General features: G+C 44.7%; 1 protein-coding gene across 3 annotated transcripts in view; it reads right to left on the bottom strand.

Moving 5' to 3' along the window:
* Positions 1-1,477: 1,477 nt before the first annotated feature.
* The window catches only part of HS3ST1 (heparan sulfate-glucosamine 3-sulfotransferase 1), a 37,613-nt gene continuing 20,671 nt past the window's right edge, over positions 1,478-18,419 (bottom strand). For 2 of the 3 annotated variants that reach the window (XM_070399292.1, XM_070399311.1), the window contains exon 2: positions 1,478-11,444. In XM_070399292.1, coding sequence (XP_070255393.1) covers positions 10,400-11,335 — 936 coding nt within the window. In that variant the 5' untranslated portion in view covers positions 11,336-11,444 and the 3' untranslated portion in view covers positions 1,478-10,399. Of the gene's footprint in view, positions 11,445-11,533; positions 11,552-18,419 lie in introns of those variants that run through there. The other variant, XM_070399302.1, reaches the window with a different exon arrangement.

Raw genomic sequence — 18,419 nt, 5'->3', positions numbered from 1 at the left:
GACTGTCCAAGACCTGAGACTGGCAAATAGATGACTCTCAGGACAGAGGAAACATGTCCACAAAGGAATCCTCAGTTTTCTCCTCTGATAACATTGCCAAATGGTTACAGCTCAGAAGAGATTATTTTTCTGGCTTCTGCCCAGAACAACTTCAGACATTTAAGGTATTCCTTTCAGTTAGAACAGCCAGTTACTTAAAATCTTGGCACATGAAAAAGAGAAGAGAAAGGAAGAAAAGGGGAAAAGACAGACAGGAAAATGGAGGAAGGGAGGGAGGGAGAGAAGGAGAAAAACATGGAGAGGAGAAAAGACAAAACTTTTTTTTTTAACTTAGGAAAAGTTAAAATGTGTTAGAACTTACCAGGAACTTAAAGATCACCTAGTTCTGTGACCTTCGTCAGAGAAGGGAATCTGAGGCTCAGAGAGGGGAAGATACTTGTTTAAAGCCACAGAGCCAGCGAATAGATGAACTGAAATGTTGTGCAGCAGATTCTCAAGCCTGTCTTGTCCAAACAGCAGCTTAGATGAGAGGAAGATCTTGCTGGGCTTTATGGCTCCCAGTGTTAAACCAGAGACTCCAGCTGCCCACCTGTATAAATTGACTGCATTTCTGTGAAAAGAGAATATTGTTTGTTTAAGCATCTGGCCACCTTCCAGAGAATTGGGGCTCTGGAAAGGGTTTTGGGGGGTGGCAGTGAATGGAAGAGAGGTGGGAGAGGATCTTGGCTCTCCACTGAGGAATGCGTAGGAATCTCTTACAAGGAACTATTGAGAAATCCCTCCAGGATGGTCAAAAACAGCAAGTGCCCTCTTGTTGGCCAAAGATAACATACAGAGGTGAGCAAAAAGCCAATTAAATGCCCTACTTTGTTCCTCTCTTTTTTCTCCCAACCTTTTTCTCTTTCTTTCATAAGGTGATTTGTTTCTCAGGGTAAACCCCGAGATGATTAGAAATCCAAGCACCTATTTTACATGGAGTGTGTGGTGGAGCCCACAGTGTAGAGACTTTGTGTGTAACTGAGGTCTTTACCAACCCTGTCTTTTGTCTTCTGGTCACTAATTGGTAAGTGTGTGCTGTTCTGGACAGATACAGTAGATAGAGCGTGGAGCCGCGGGATTGGGATTCAGACTCTGTCCCTCTCTGACTGTGTGTCCCTGAGGAAGGTATTTGAAGCCTCTGAGTCTCATGTTCCACAGGTGACCGCAGGGAATCTGGAGGATGAAATATGAGATGCATTCCATCACCCTTTCTCTGTCAGTAAGAGATCTTCAAGGCTTGTCCTCCTTTTCTCCCTGGTGTCAATTTCCAGCACCAAATAAAAAGATGACCTATCCATTCGCTCGCTAAATTTTGATAGGATGAGCCAGGAACTGTTCTAGGCTCTGGGAATTCAGGAATGAACTGAAGACTGAACTCTCATGGAAATGGGATCCTAGGGGGAAAGAGCAATAAGTCAACACCAGAAAAACAAAACACTTCATGACAGAAAGAACTCTGTCTTCTGATTTAATGCTTCAATACCAGTCCCATGAACAGTGGCTGACACATAGTAGTTGCTCAGTTAATAACCATAGAATAATTGAACAATTTACATTTGGCACAATGAAATTGGAATAAGGGAGAACATTTAAAGAAACACATTTACAAATAAATATATATCATCAGTAATAATCAGTTGTTTGAAGAAAACTATAATAGAGGAAAGGAAATAGAAAGTTCTATGAAATTATGGGGTAGGGAAAGCCCCTGCTAGGGTGGTGGTATTTGAGTTTATTTCTAAGTTAAAGTGATGTAGCAATCATAGTGAATATCTAATAACCACATAATTAAGCAAGTCCAGTTCTTAGAGTTTTCCATGTGTTCAATTATTCAGCTCTCAAATTGCCCAGTGAAGAGGTGTCATTATCACTATCTTTAAAAAAAAATGTTTCTATTTATTTCAGAGATAGGAAGGGAGATGGAGAGAGAGATAGAAACATCAATGATGAGAGAGATTCATCAATCGTCTGCCTTCTGCATGCCCTGATCTACTGGGGATCAAGCCTGCAACCTAGGCATGTGCCCTGACCAGAAATCGAACTGTGACCTCCTGGTTCATGGATCAACACTCAACCACTGAGCCACACTGTGGGCTCCTCCAGGACAGTGACTGTGTCTGAGCCGCTTGTCCCTATTTTATACACATCAGATGCCTCATGTAATTTATTGAAAGAACATCCAAGAGTACATATTCTAGGATTTTGGGATACAGCCCAGAAGACACAAACTATGAAAAGGGAAGACAGGACAGAATGATTTGGGTAGGAAAGAAACTGAGAGAAGACAAGCCTGACCATACTGGCCCCATCTCTGAGAAACTTTGTACATACTGACCAGTATTCTTCACTGCTCTCCCCCTCTCTTGCCCCTGATAACCTCTAACTTACTCTTTGTCTCTGTGATTTTCCCATTCTAAATATGCCATATAATTGGAATCATATAATATCCATCGTTTTGTGTCTGGTTCATTTCAGTGAGCATAAGGTTTTAAAGTGCATCCATGTGGTGGCATGCATCGGAACAACATTCCTTTTCATGGTGAAGAACACTTCATTGCATGGATGTGCAATATTTGTCTCCTCAGTCATCTATTGGAGGACACTTGCCATGCTTCTACCTTTTGAAGATTGTAAATGAGAATAAGTTTAAATTTTAATAAATAGATGGGCATGGCTAAAATATCTCTTGAATTTGAAAACTTGTTTAAGTTTCTTTTCCCAAAATTGCCATAATCCCCATGGTGGGGAAGGGAATCTATGTAGGACATACATTGGGGGAGGGGAGAAACTGAATTTTAAAGGCAAAATTTTGTAAAAAATGAGAGAAATGACAGCTGATTGAAAAATAGTCTTTTTTTATGTCCTTATAAAACAGGAGCTTTCTTTACCAAAATGGGTACATTTTCAAATGATTAGTAATTTTTTTTCCTGTTCAAATTACCTCTGTTCTGTATTTGTCATGTGCAGAGAAGAAAGGAACAAAGAGACCGCTCAACCTTTCTTCTTCTTTTTATTTTTCTTCTCTATTTGAATATTTCAGAAAAACATAAAGATCTTTATCACCCAGACAATTGTCTCAAAAACTGTGTTTGTTGATGGCTTGAATTTATATAAAAGTTTTTTTAGAGGTAGACACAAAAAAAATCTCATTGACTTTGAATGTGTTGGCCTTGACATTCACAATGAACAGTGATAGCTGAAGAACTGTTCTAATACCTATAGTGAATTCCTATTCACAGACCCTCTAGATGTGCCCACAGAAAGTGCATTAAAAGAACAATGAGCGCGCATGACCGGTATTGCACAACTGTGTGCCTGGCTGTGCTCAGAGCCTGTACGATGCACAATATCGTCTTATTCCCATTTCATATATGAGCCAACTGACTCTCTGAAATGGTTAATCAAGTGTGTCCAGTGTTACCCACGTTTTAAGTGATAATGTCAAGATTCAAAGCCCAGCTTTCTCACTGGGAAGCAGATAAACAGATAAATAGAGAAAAAATGCAAATCACAGCTGAATTGGATACTTGAAGTGTAAATTAGAATAGGTACAGTCTTTAATTGTGTGGAAAATGTAAATTGCTACTAAAGATAGAACTTCCAAATTACGGAAAGTGGAAATGGAATCTGCCATGCTTCCTTTTTTGAGCGCTATATTCAGCTTTTAGCATGCAGTGTGAAAAGTCTCGGCAACACTCTTTCATGTTTGACAAATTATCTAAGAGGTCTGCCAGGGTTTGTGCCTACACAAGACAAAGCCTGCCAAGCTGACCTCAGTCTACAGTTTGTTCCAAGTGTACCTTTTTCTCATATGGTTTGGTTGGGCTATAACAAAATACAGGGAAAGCATCACATTGTCCTTGGCTGTATTCTACTTATGGGACAAAAGGTATTGGCAAAATCACTTACTCACTGCCACATGTGATCAAATGATTGGACTGAATATAGTCAATTGCCGTAGGTCAAAATAGTTGAAATTACACAGCAGCCCCAAGGACTTATAATAATGACAGCTTATATTAGTATAATGGACTCATGATAGCATACACCTGTAATAATTTCCTTTTTAAGTATGATCAAAGATCCATTCAGCAGGTGGTCTGTCCATTTTATTGTCAAGGAACAGCCAAGTGTAGCACCTAAAGAGGGCCCAACAGTGAACCACTCCTCCTGTGGTGTTCAGCTCCTCATGTGTTCCTTTCCTGCACTGAATCTGGGCTGGCCCCATCAAAACAATAGAATGTGGCAGTAGTCTCACTACGTATCACTTGCAACTTTTGCTTTGGTCTTTTGGGACATTCACCCTGGGGAAAGCCAGCTGCCATATCCAAAGTCCCACTAATGACACCAAGTCTGCATGCTGTGAGGAAGCCCAAATGGCCACATGGAAAGAGAAAGAAAGGATGATGCCTAGGCAGCCCCTAGGTGTTTCAGTCACCTCACATGAGGCATCAAACATGTAATCAGACGAGCCATCTTGGATCCCCAATCCACTCCAACCTTCAGACAACTTCAGTACTAGCCAGCATTTGGCTACAACCAGGCGAGCAGCCAAACAAGACCTGCCCAGCTGTTCTAAGCTCCCCACAGAAAACTATGAGAGATACTAGATTGGTACATTAAATCACCAAATTTTGGGTTAGTTTCTTACACAGCCACAACTAACTGGAAAACTAAGTCTATCCAGATTTTACAATGTTTTCCACTGCACAAAAAAACACTGGTAAATGAGGAATACGACTTTAATCAACACTATCAACTGGTATCTTCCGCAAGTAAAGAACTGTGAAGCCACTGGATTCTACCTGGGGAGCAAACTGTCTGGTGGGGAGTTAGATAGTGATTAGACAACAAACAATGCAATGTAGAAAGTATTATGAAGTAAATTCAGAGTTCTCATCTCTGAAATTCAGGGAGATTTAGACACTTTTTCAAGTTGACTATCTTAGATCAGATGCCCTAGAACAGTGATGGCGAAACTTTTGAGCTTGGTGTGCCAGCATTTTGAAAAACCCTAACTTAACTCTGGTGGGTGTCACAAATAGAATTTTTTTTTATATTTTCAACCATAGTAAAACAAAGACTTATATTTTTGATATTTATTTTATATATTTAAATGCCATTTAGCAAAGAAAAATCACCCCAAAAAATGAGTTCGCGTGTCACCTCTGACACGCGTGTCATAGGTTCGCCATCACTGCCCTAGAAGCAAAGCCTGAGGTGCAGATTTCTATATTCTTGGGAAAGTCATTTGCTGGGAAGGGGATTACAGAAGATATGGGCAAGGTAGTAGGGACACAGGATAAAGGAGAGGTCAGGCCTCAGCCTGATCCACGAGGAGCTCTGGAACATGGGTTGATGGATTGTATAATAGAGATTGTCCTGCCCAGAGACTAGGATGTTGGGCTGCTACCCCACAGCCCAACCCTTCATCTCATATCAATCTATCATTAGTCACAGGCAACCCCAAGGGAAATGGAGAGCATGGTGGGCATAACTTCTTAGGCATCTCCAAGTAAGGCAACTCCTGCTGACTAAAGGAAATTCCCCAGAAGACAGTGCAGCATAAGCCATTAGCTGCAAACTCTCCTGGTAGTGGGGTGGGAATACTTCCCTGGTAAATAAAATCTGGATGGGACACTTCCAGTAATGGCTTCAGTCCCATAATGGAAGTAGATGGGGAAACAAAGGTAGTAGGTGCCTGTTCTCTGGTTTAAAACCAGTTTGGATTTGTCTGCCGAAGTCCAAAACACTCTTAGGCACTAAGCCACATATACAATGAGTGTATAGTTTCTACCTACTGGAACGTATTTAGTTTTCCCCAAAACACAGTTAAGTAAATACCAGCCCATTAAGATAGACAAGAAAATTGAGATTCTAAGAATGTGAACCTTAAAGCCACATGGTCCATAATGAATCAGTAGAGTCAGGACTCACCCCCCAGGTCTCCTAGCTCTAACTGCTTTTCTCTCAAGTTACCTGACATGGGGGGAAATGGATCTTGATATGAGAGTGAGGAAACAAGACCATTTCCTACATCAAAACTTCAGTAAAGCAAATCAATCAGAGCATCTATAGCTTGGTCCTGTTTGTTGGCTATTTGAAGATGTGTTGGTTTGTTCCCTAGATCAAGTTCAGGCTTCCTCCATGAACTTCTTCCACTAAGAAACATGTTTTGTCAGGCACCAGTCATTGCCAGTCCCAGCCAGTCTTTTGCTTGAAGATGATGTGATCTGGTATAAACCTTTCTGTGCATCCCCACATCCTGGATGCCCATCATTTCCCTTATAGGCTTTGCCTAACAGGCAGATACTCATGCAAATCTTCTTCTTCCTCTTACCCATGACTGCATAGACTTTATTGCAGCAGGGCAAGGATTCTGGAGACTAAAGTCCAGTTCTAACAATCAGTGGCTCTGCCATCATGGGCAAAACCTTTAATCTCAGAGTTTGAGTTTCTGCCTCTAAAATTAGTACCATGCCATTTCCTATTTAGAACTGTCATGAGGATTAGAAACAACATATTTAAAATACCAAGCACATAGCTGGTGTGCAATAAATGATAGTTATTTTTATGTGACAGACACACCTGCACAGGAGACAGAATGCACGGGTGCTTGCTAAGTAAGCTACCACCATTTGGAAAGCAGGTGTCAAGGTCACAAATGTTTGATGGGTAGTAAGTTCTCATTGCGTTTAACCCATTTGCATTCCAAGTAGACATGTCTCTTGCCTGCATGTCCCCTAGCTCCTTCCCCTTTCCCATCACCACTGTCTTGATTCCTCTAGCTTTCCTTGTCCAGAATGTTCTGCTCTGGTTTCACCCACCACCCTCCATGCTCTGACTCACTAGCACATCCTTTAAGAAGCTTCTGCGTGGAAAGAGCAGGGTCCCTGTGGCTCATCAGTTCTAAGTGGTCTGGGTCATAGCTCTGCCAGGCAACCTTTGGGAAGATTGTTCACCTGTCACTACTCCTAAGTAATGGCATTATCAGTGACATCTCTGCCATTTCTCACCCGCTGCTTATGATCCTCTGTGCCACCATTCCCCATCTCTGGGCTAACTATTCCTCGGCATGAGTAGCAGTCCTGTCTTTCTTTGAAAGCAATAAGGGAGGTCCACTTCTTATACCTCACTTTCCTCCTCTCTACTGGTATAATGGGACTAGTTATTCCTAAATTAAATGAGAAAGTACTGGCCAGTTCACAATGTCATTTCCCCAATTTTCCTGACTTGTGTGTGTGTGTGTGTGTGTGGGTGGGTGTGTTTAACTTAAATGCAAGACAGTTAATAAGTATTAATTCCTATTGCTGCATTTTCCTTTATTCTTTAAGGGCTTAATAACACATTAAGTGCAGAGTAGGGGCTCCAAAGAAAAATACAATTTTAATGAACACCTGAACTCTTGGTCGTGATTTCTGATTCCCCTGTAAGCAGTAGGCACCCTGGGTACTGGTCTTTTCTTCCTACTCCTCCCTTTAGTCTCCTGGGACAGATGGAGCAAGCACCCTGCACTCAGAGACGCAGCATCGTTTTTGCTGAATGAGCAAATGTTCAGGCTGTGAGCTGATAACCACTTAACAGGATTTCACCTCTATCTGAATTCTGGAGGGAGGGCAGGGCAGGGCAGGAGCTGTCTTGACTCAGAAGCTTCAAATGCCCTGAATATTCTAAGTATAATAGCTGAGGATCCATTCAGCTGCTCTCAGCCACCTCTCCCAAAGGACCCCACCTGGAGGCCCCTAGGTTGCCCTGGGCCTGGACCAGTTTGGAGAAACCTCACTCTGTCCAGCTGGCATCTCTCTCTTTGTTAATAGAATTGGTATTAGGTGTGTTTGGGAAGGGACCAGGTTCCTGAGTCATGGCATTTGGACTGCTATGAAGGCAGGCACAGGTCAAGTGGAGGGCATCCTCTGAATTGGACAGTGTTCAGATGAGATCTAAGTGCCTGGTCTGTATCCATGGCTCTGAATCCTTGTACCTTCCTAGCAGACATAGCCAGTAGGACTCCAACCCCCTTCCCATGGTCCACCTCCATGAAAACATCTTTAGTTAAGACCAATTATTGAATTTATACCCACTGACCATTTTACACTGGGCCACCCCATCAGTTGTGCCAGCCCCATGTTCCTGGTGCTTAGTCCTTCCTTCCTCCATTCCTACCCAATACCTCTGCCCCAACACTCCATGCCTCAAGCATATCATCCCTATGAGCATACAGGCATTGATAGGTATTTTGCAAAAGCCATCCTCTTGGGAGTCGGAAATTCACACTAGGGTCTCCATGGTCGCCAAATTTCTGGGCAGCCTTGGAAACTCGATTTAACCTTTCTGGGCCTCTTGTTTCTTCAGCTCTTAAAAAGGGCGGGGGGGGGGGGCGGGGGGGTGAGGAAAGCCAGATCCAGTGATGTGCTGCAGAGGGAAGTGCTGTGCAGACTGCAGTGCAAAGGGAGGTCCTGCTACAAGGATTTCTGACCTGCCCTCTGGGGAGCTGGAGTCATTGACAACCTCAATGGGTTCTGAGGAAGAGGCAGGGCCTGGGGTGGGGCATGGGCCATGCAAAGGTCAAGCCCGGTGCAGATGCTGATACAGAACCAAGGTGACTGACGTCTCTGGTAGCACTCCTGAGAACGCAGGCTCATTCTTGCCCCTTCCCTGTGACTCACTCACACCTCCCAGGATGGAAGACCTTTGGCACCAGGGAAGGGATATGCCTGTTAAATAGGGAAGAACTGAACTCAGTCTGGGCCTTTTAGTCTGAGTTCAGAAAGAATTGTGTAGTGAGAAATGAAATGTGTGCTTTAGCTATGCAAGGACTCCAAGCCTGGCGGACTTACAGTCAGTGTGAACTTGGGCACGGTCTTTATCTTCTTCGTGCCTGTTTCCTCCGTTTTTGAACCTGCCATAATGATGCCTACACTCTCTGAGGTGGCTTGGGGCAACATGTCAATGAGGTCTTGTTTGTAGAAAATGATCAATAATGTCCATTTCACTCCCCTGCCTTAGTTATAAACTATGTCAGGAAATGGCTTTATTTTGCCTGATTATATTTTTCATTTTACCATAATGAATATGTTTTGCTTTCATGAGAAAAAACACACAATATATTTAACCCTGTGAAAGGCTAACTAAAGGAAGAGAGCAGAAAAAACTGAGGCTCCTCCAATGAACCAGCTATTTGGGGGCAGAAGTCAAAGTGAAATGGGGTTCTCACATCTGGGCACAGGTGGACAGGGCTCCTTCTGCACTACCCTCTGGTTTATGCTTTTCTTTCTTTTTCTTTTTCAATTTTAACCCTTGATGTTTACATTTCTCCCACCTTCAGAACTCCAAGGGGTGATTACTAAACATACACATATCTATGTCTCAAAGCATTTGGCATATGTGTCTACAAATGCATTGTGAGCTTTCAAGAGATAGCTAAACAGACACCACCTAAACAAAAGGCTTCCCCTTTAACCAGCTTTTCCCAGAATCTTCAAGTCGGGGACACACATAGATTTTACAATCCATCTTTTCTATTCTAAGTGGCTGTGCAGAGACCCATTGCCACCTGGGGCAGTTTACAGAGTCCCAAGGTCATTCTGAAGGCCAATGCTTTACATCACTTTATTGTAGGTTTCGCCCACCTTTATTGTAGGTTACACCCTTTGCTGAGACCAGTCTATATACAAGTACCCTCTGAGTCACAGGCATATCACAGGGAGCTTCTTCCTAGTTATTAATATTGCTTTGTCTACCTTGAGTTTACATGGAGTTAAAATCCACACTCAGGTATGTGCTGAAGTCAGGAGTGGGCAAAACTGCCTCTTCCAAAATAACAGGGGGTCTCAGTGAAGATAAATCTTACAGTGCAAGTAAAAAAAAGTAAATCTGATGACCACAGCAAGACAATCAAAATTAAAAAGAGCAACGAAGAAAAGAAAGGAGGAAAGACGAATGTAATATCCATCAAAACTTGTTTTTGTTTTTTTCAGTAACAAAGGAATATAGATTCTCCAATGGGTGCAACATGGACAGCTATTTTGAGTCAAGGGCAAGTTAATTATATTAAAAAAAGACAGCGTCTCCAGAATTTATTCTTATTTCTTTTTGCAGTGAAATCTTTTAGTTCCTTCATATAGAGACATATTACACAATGTTAACAACCATGAAAAACAATACAAAATGCCCTCAATTTAACAAGTAGAAAAATATAACTAGTATATATGGCAATTGTGAATCTAATACTGTACAGAAGTCATTTATGGGCCTTACAAATAAATTATAGCTTAAATGCCTTTTAAAACTTCTTCCCCCACCCTAGATGTACACCAGAACTTACAGTATCGGAAAGGTTCGGAGCCTAGCTTATTGCAAATCAGTGCCAGTCAAATGTTCTGCCCACGAGCTCAAAGAATTTCTTATTTGGCTCGTGGAAATATTCGTGCAGTTTATGGAGGAGTTTGGGGTCCACTTGGGGGTGTGCCCGGCCTTTGGACTCATGCAAGCAGCGATCCCGCCCGCTGTCCCGCAGGCAGTAGAAGCCCTTGGTTTTGTTAAAGTAGAAGTTTGAGGCGTTGATCTGCGGGGACAGCTTCAGGAACCTCTCCACCTTCTGGATCTCGGGGAAAGGGTCCCTGATGAGGCGGTCACCGTCCACGATGTGGATGCGGTGCAGCGGGAAGAAGCGCAGCCAGTTGCGCATGTGCACGTGGTAGAGGCTACGGTTGAGCGCCTTGTAGTCCACGTTGAGGCGGCCATCGCGCACCAGGAACTCCTCGATGGACGGGTAGGGCTTGTGCTTCTGCACGTGGTTGTACAGCACCTGCGTGTAGTCCGACAGCACGCGCTCCGAAGGGTCCCGCAGGATGAGCAGCAGCCGGAGGGCCGGGTTCATACCGTGGACCCGCTCAGGCACTTTGGGTGACGTGAAGTACGCGGGGGTCTTTTCCACGGTGAGCTGGTGGGGGGCGGAGAGGGGCATCTGGCTGAGGTACCAGCCCAGGCCTTGGCTGTAGTGCTCCTCCCAGTCGAAGAAGTGCACCTCGTTCTCGGCGGCCGCCACGTCGGGGTGCAGGCTGAGCATCTCCAGCAGCGCGCGGGTGCCGCCCTTGCGCACGCCGATGATGATGGTCTGCGGGAGCTGCCTGGCAGAGCCATTGGGGGCCGCGCCGTCCAGGGCCTGGTCCTGGAGGGTGGCTGCTTTCCACACCAGCTCCTGTGGTCCAGGTTCCGCCCAGGGCGCGCCGGGGCGGGAAGGCACTAGCTGGAGCTGTGCCACCAGCAGCGCCGCGCCCAGGAGCAGCGTGGCCATGCTGGACACCACGGGGGCTTCGCTAGGCCGGACGTCGCTGGGTCATGAAGCGCCACCGCAGGAAATGCCTCCTGGTCAGTGACACATGGGCGTAGCAGGCAGCCAATTACTAGGAAACAAAGAAAGGAAAATATTAACTCCAAATCCACAGGCTTCATGGAGTAGTCCACCTCCCTGGGGCTCTCTCAGGTTCCTGACCTGTAAAGCAGGGGCGGCAACATTTCTGTGCAGGATCAGGTCGGGATGGTTTAGGCTTAGGGACTACAGTCTCCATGGCAACTCCAAATATGCTGTCTTGCTCTAAAGCACCCATGGATGTCCTAATACAACTTTTTAAATATTATTTTTATTTTGTTTTCCAACAATGTATATGCTTAGTTGTATGTTTGCAAGAGGAGAGAGAGAGAGAGAGAGAGAGAGAGAGAGAGAGAGAGAGATTTGGCTCTGCGGCCCTAGTTTGCCAAACTCTGCTGTAAAGGAAAGGGTCGGAAAGGCCTTTTGCACTTCAACAAACACCTAGCCCCAGGCCTAGCAGTAGGTGATATAGGAGCAGACATTGTTCCTGCTCCCTGCCCACCCCTACAACCCTTCCATCATGGGGCTCCTGATCTAATAGGGCCAGGTGAACCTGTCGAAAGATTAATTAATCATTTAGTTCCAATTCTTCACCCCACTTCACCCCACCCTCCATCCAGTTCTTGCTGTGGCCTCATTGTCAGGGGACTTCCTCACAGTTTGGTTTGGTTTGGCCAATGGCCTGTGGTCAGTCCCCAGCCCAGGCAGTGAAAGGCCGCGTGTGTCTCCACTTGCCCTCCCGCCATGAGAAGAATGGGCCCTGGTAGCCCCTGCCTCCAGCAGGAAGAGGGGAGACAGGTGCAGCAGAGCCACCCCAGCTCATGAGTGAGAGAATACACTCTGGTGCTTTTCAGCCATTGAGTTTTGGGATGGCTTGTACAGCAACACTCATATGGCAAAGGTTAACAGATGCAACCTGACTGCAGGCATCGACATGATATATGTTATGATTACATTCTAGGCAGGGTCCCATGAGGGCATATGGTCATTCATTTGGCCTGAAACAGTTGGGGAGAGCTTCACAGCAGAGGAAATGTTTGACATGGGGTAGAGGGATAAACAGGTGAGGTTACTAGAAAGAGCAAAAAGCCTTCCTGTGTGTAAAGCCTTACTGTTTATAAAGTGGCCCTTCAGTCTGCTCAGGTGACTTGTCACCACACCCTACAGTGTAAGGTAGGAAGGCAGGACAGTTAGAGATGAGAGTCTTGCCCAAGGACACTAACATTCAGTCCATATCAAAATTCAGGGCCCAAATTAAAAGCTCAGGGCTCTCTTTCCACAAATTGCCTCCTTTACACCTTCTCTTCCCATCTGGGATTTATCATAGTTAGGCTTTAAAGTCCCTCAAGCACACAGGCACTGCTGGGTCAGATGGACAGATGGCATAGGGTTCCCAAAGGCAGACGAGTCATGGTTCATGTTTTCTGGGTGCTGATAAACAACAATCTAAAAGAGGAGGCAGCAAGCTATCCTTTAAGTAATTCCTGTCTAAACACAGTTAGGGATGGATGGCTTAGAGACAGACTGGGATTGGGGACTGGGATTGCCAGAACCAGTAAAAGTGTTCTCCATCAAGAGGACCCATCATCTTTAGACCAGGTTTAAAATTCACTTAGTTTAACTCTTGTCCAGAATGTGTAAACAGAGAACCACACCCAGGGCTTCCATTTTAATGATCAAACCAGTTGATCTATTTCCCTCAGATATCAACTGTCTGGGGAAAATGTATATGAAAGAACAAGCAATGAAATAGCCGGAAACCTCTGGAGAATCCCAGAATGCTGGAGAAGAGACTTGCAAGATTGGGTGGCATAACTGTTTGGGAAAAGGAAGGGAAATGTTTAAGGATGACTGGCCAGACAAGATGTTGTTCAAGGTTGGTGCTACTGATTGGATAAGCTCAATTTAATGGGCCATTTGCTTTAATCAATTGAACATTTCAGTGTGTTTCAGGCAAATTCCATTTCCTTCTCAACTGCTCATGTGGGTCAACAGAACGGGCCGGCTGTGCTTGCCTTGTACATGTTTTTATGTGTGTGCGCACATGTAGTGTGCTTGTATGAATTTGTGCCCGAATCCAGGCCCCAACCCTCCCCAACCCTGCTACGCCTGAGTGACAGAGTTGGAGACCAGATCTGCAAGTCATATTGTCTGACCATCCTTCCCACCCTGTTAGGAGGTATCCTGGTTAGCACCATGCACATCAGAGATCTTTCTCCTAAAGGGGAATTACCAGCAGTCCCAGGGAGAAGAAATGAAAATGTAGTTTGCCCTTTCAAAACAGAAATGAAAAATAAAAAATAAATAAACTGGGAAGTTAGTAGTTTACAAGCTCCTCATTTCTACTTCAAACTTTCTAAAAATGTAGTTTCTTATTGTAAGCCTTTCTTCTACAATCCAAAAATATTTAATATTCAAGCTATATGGAAAGTAAAAGCTTAGCTAAAGTCTCATACACACGGAGAGAGACAGAGAGGGAAACAGAGAGAGAGAAAAGCACATATATGTATTAGTATGGGCTATATGTAGAGAGAGCTATGTGTATAGCATGTGCATGTATGAAACTTTAGCCAATTAATATGTATACACATATATGTATATCATTTGTATATGTATGCACACACATATGTGCTGTATATGTAAATTTATATATGTAAATTTATATATATATATAATATATCACAAACACAGTGGCCATTAAGAGCCACAGTCTTTCTATAGTAGTCTTTCTGTAGTAGTCTGATAATTGTTCAGTGGCATAGACATAATTTCTGGGCCTCTTAGTAACACTCTTAGAAAAGCAAAGATCCCCACGCTCAGGTGAGCCTATAAGCCAGAACATCTGAGCCGAATGGATCCTGAGAGTGGGATTCTGAACATCAAGGCATAAAAGAGCCATTGAGCCACTGCCTTTCATTTTGTGGGTGAGGAGGCCCCAAGATGACTTGGCCAAGGTCACATGGAGAATCCAGGCTTGAACTTGTGGCTCCTGAGTTCCAGTTCTGTGTTCTATCTGCTATTTCTGCTGCCTCCCAAGCGTGGGGTCTCAACATCCACTAATGGCAATGGTTTTGCAGTCCTAAACCAAAAGACCCCCACAACCTACCCAGTAGTGACAACCCCCTGGCCACCAACTCCAACATCAGTTGATACACACAGGGTGAAACTCATTCCCTAGATCTATTCAGTAGAAGAGTCAAAGTACTTACACAAGTGATGGGGCTTGGAGTCCTTCTCTAGGTTTGACCTGAGTCCAAGTGACTTAACCTCTCCTAGTCTCAGTCTCCGCATCCATAGAATAGTAATAATCCCACCCATCTTCAATGGCTACCTTTGGACTGTGTATCAGTGAGATGTTGTGGGTCAATAAGCACCATCCAAAGAAATCCAATGTGAGCCACATATGCACTTTTTTCCCTTATCAAACAAAAACGGACTGAATTTACACTACTAGTACATATCTAACATTTTACCTACGTATTGACACGGGTGCCCATTTTTACCAATGCCTTCTCCCTTCCGTAATGCCAACCACAGCCTCCCCCACAGCAGGCACGCGGCATGTGAATTGTATAGATAAAAGTATACCACAGTTTTAGTTCATTCTCAGAAAAACTTAAATCTTCACTGGCAATCAAGAGGTGCTCATGAAGGTGAGAGTAACCCCTCCCTGAGGTGCCGGTAACCACTATTCATTTATGCGTCTCTGGTACTTAGTCAAATCCTGACCTGTGTCAAATCACGTATTGTTTCTACTTTTATTATAAATGAGGAAATGACCCACATGTGCACTTTAAAATTTTCCAGGAGCCACACTAAAAACAATGCAATTCAGTGCCGGCTCCTGGTCAGAGTCCAGCCCCCGCTGCTGTACCCTTCCAGGGCCTGGATGATTTCTGGACACAGTGGGTGCTGGAGATTCTATTTGCTGAATGGACATGTCAAATGCAATGGAAAGCAAAGCACATGTCCACAGGTCCAGAGAAAGACTTTTAACTCAGTGTAAGGGAAATCCAATAGTTTGTCTATAAAAACGACTGCATCAAAAGTGAGTTTTCCAGCCCCTGAAGAGTCAAACAGAAACCAGATGTTGAACGGCGGGCTCAGCATTTCTAATGGGAGTTGGACAGGGTCACCCGAGAGTCTAGAAAATATTTTAATTAAAAAAGGAGAGGAAGCAGTGAAATAACCCTTCAAAAATATTTTAATTTTGTCCTTAAGTCTTCTTATTCCATGATCCACACCATGACCTAGATTTCAAATGTAATTAACTACAATATATTCTCCAAGTCCCACCCCCTGAAGATTCATGATAGAATGAAATACCAAAGGTATTTCACAGGAGGGACATTCAGTGCGTTGGGAACAGTAGTGTTGGTGATCCCTCTTCAGGACACCTCCCCGGCCCTTGCACATGAGAGAGACACAGCTGTCACAGGCAAGAGTCTCCCCCAGAGAACAGGGATGAGCAAAGCACTCAACCACACATTCTTTAAGGGATTTAACAAAAGGGTTGGAAAGGAAAAGATTACTTACTGAGTGCCCATTGTGCCAGACGGTAAGCACTCATGTATACATGACCCCTTCGAATACTCGCAACAATACCAAGAGGTGGTTCTTCTCATTTTATTTTACATTTTTAAAAATATATATTTTTATTGATTTCAGAGAGAAAGGGAGAGGGAGAGAGAGATAGAAACATCAATGATGAGAGAGAATTACTGATCGGCTGCCTCCTGCATGTCCCCCACTGGTGATCGAGCCCACAACCCGGCATGTGTCCTTGACCAGAATCAAACCTGCAACCCTTCAATTCTCAGGTTGACACTTTATCCACTGAGCCAAACCAGCTAGGGCTTATTTTACATTTTTTAAGCAACAAGAAGATAGCATGCAGATGTGGAAAAACAAAGAAGCGTTTGCAATTGGACAGATCCAGGGTAGAATTCTTATAGCTGCCTGACCTCTGATAAGAAGCTTCTTAGCTGTCGGGGTTCAATGTGCAATTCTGCACAATGGGCTAATACCTACCTCCCATGGATGCTATCATGATTAAATAAGACTCTCCACATTGAATAAATATATCACAGTGCCTTTCTCCCCATGACAAATAGGAAAAGATACTATTCAGGTTGAATGACCTTCTCAAGGTCACAGACCCAGGAAGTATGAAAACTAAAATTCTGCAGGCCATCTCTAAACCCCGCTGCACCCCACCTGTGACTGGTGATGCCTCTGTGGGCAGGGGGAGTGCATTCTAGGCAGAGGCAGCTTAGCAATAGGCTGAGCTAGCAGGGAGGCCCAGAGCCTTTCTACTGCAGCGCAGGACTGCTTCTCTCCAGCTTCGCGGGTGCTGAGTGATCTCATTTTCTGGAATGCACTGAAACCTGGTTAAAGACAGTTCGAACAACGGAGCTGTCATTCCCCTATCCAACTGACTTCAAAGCAATCAACAGGATAAGATCATTTGTTCACTTTCAGAGTCACACACGTCTTCACTTTTGTCCTTGCACAACTACTGATGAACGCTTGGCAGGGGTGTCAAATGTTCCTCCTGGCAGGTCCTCTTGGAAACCGAGAAAGAGGAAACAGGTTTAGCTTGTGCCTGTCAGTCTGGGAAAGGACAGTGATATCTCAAGGCTCGCATAAATATTTATTTTCTAGAAATTGCCTACACATGCCACTTGTCAACAAATGCTGACATTCGCCTTTGTTTGGATTTACTGATGGTGATTGTTGTGCGGTAAGATGGGTGGAAAGGACGCACGGTCAGTCCCGGGAATGTTCGTAAGTTTTCCCGGGCCACGTTTACCATCTTGGACAAAGAAGGGTCTTGGCCCATTTTCCTCTTGGAAAGGGGGTGGACCCTCAGAATGCTCCTCCTCCAGCCTTCCCATGCTCCCCTGCATCCGCACAATGCTGGGGGCTTCCTCCCTATTTCAAAAGGGTGACTGGATATTGAGCATGACTCCCCAGGACTGAAGGAAGGAGGTACTCAGGAAAGCCAGGAAGGGCAGCGTGGTGTGGGGACAGGCGCAGGGATTTGGGGCCACCAGATATAACTGGCAATGTTGTTTCTGAGCCTCTGAGAACTCAAGGATGCACTGGGATGAGCAATGCGGCCTGTCCCACAGGGAGTTTGAGGTCAACCCACCCAGTCTTCTTCTGAAGCTTCCCTCCCAGGAGCTCAGCCCAATGCTTTCCAAACTCAGAGGCACACTCCAATCCCCTGGAGATCTACTTCCACATGCAGATTCAGATCTGAGAGGTTGGAGAGGCCTGGGTGTCTGTGTTCCTAACAAGCTCCCAGAGAATTTGGCTGCCCATCTGGGCCCTTGGATGGTGAGGGGCCCATGATCTTGCAACCTCTGGACCCAGCTGTGAGCTTGGAACCTCCAGGCCCAGCTGTGAGCCCGGAACCTCTGGGACTATCTGGATTTGGATTCTAATCACCTTGGCCTTGAGCAGGGTGGCTAATTTTCTTTTGGTTTTTGTTCTTACTGTTGTTTATTTTTAACTTCAGGATGAAAACAACTGCAGAAGACAAAATAGAGGGATCGGTCTGGCTTCAGAGGTGATGTTATCCCCAGAGCTGGGCAGAGGGGAGATGCTGGATTTCACAGAGGATTTGGGGCCCAAACCTGGCTCAAATCTCAGCTCTACTGCTGAAAATCCTGCAGGCAGCTCTGAAGCTCGCAGCCTGAGGTCGAATGCACTGGCCCCACATTCCAACTGCAAGGCTTCAATACAACAGGCTGAGGACATTAGCATATCGCCTGGCCCATGGCAAACCCTCAAATCCTGGGAGCTATTTTTGTCCCCAAAAAAGAAAGCTGTGTGGTATAAATGGGATCCAGGCATGATAATTAGTCAAACTCATTTGTTCACGATCCACAGCACTGCAGTGACTCAACCAGACGGAGGCTCCAGGAAGCAAGGACAGCATCACCGGGACAGGTGCAGGCTCTCTGTTTCTCAGGGGTGCACAGTCACTGGGTCCTCTGTGACT

Source organism: Myotis yumanensis, unplaced genomic scaffold, assembly GCF_028538775.1.
Source record: "Myotis yumanensis isolate MYYU_CA2020_CCGP unplaced genomic scaffold, mMyoYum1.0.hap1 SCAF_1, whole genome shotgun sequence".
Lineage (NCBI taxonomy): Eukaryota > Metazoa > Chordata > Mammalia > Chiroptera > Vespertilionidae > Myotis > Myotis yumanensis.
Note: the sequence above shows the minus strand (reverse complement) of the source record. Positions and strands in the feature narration are given on the sequence as shown.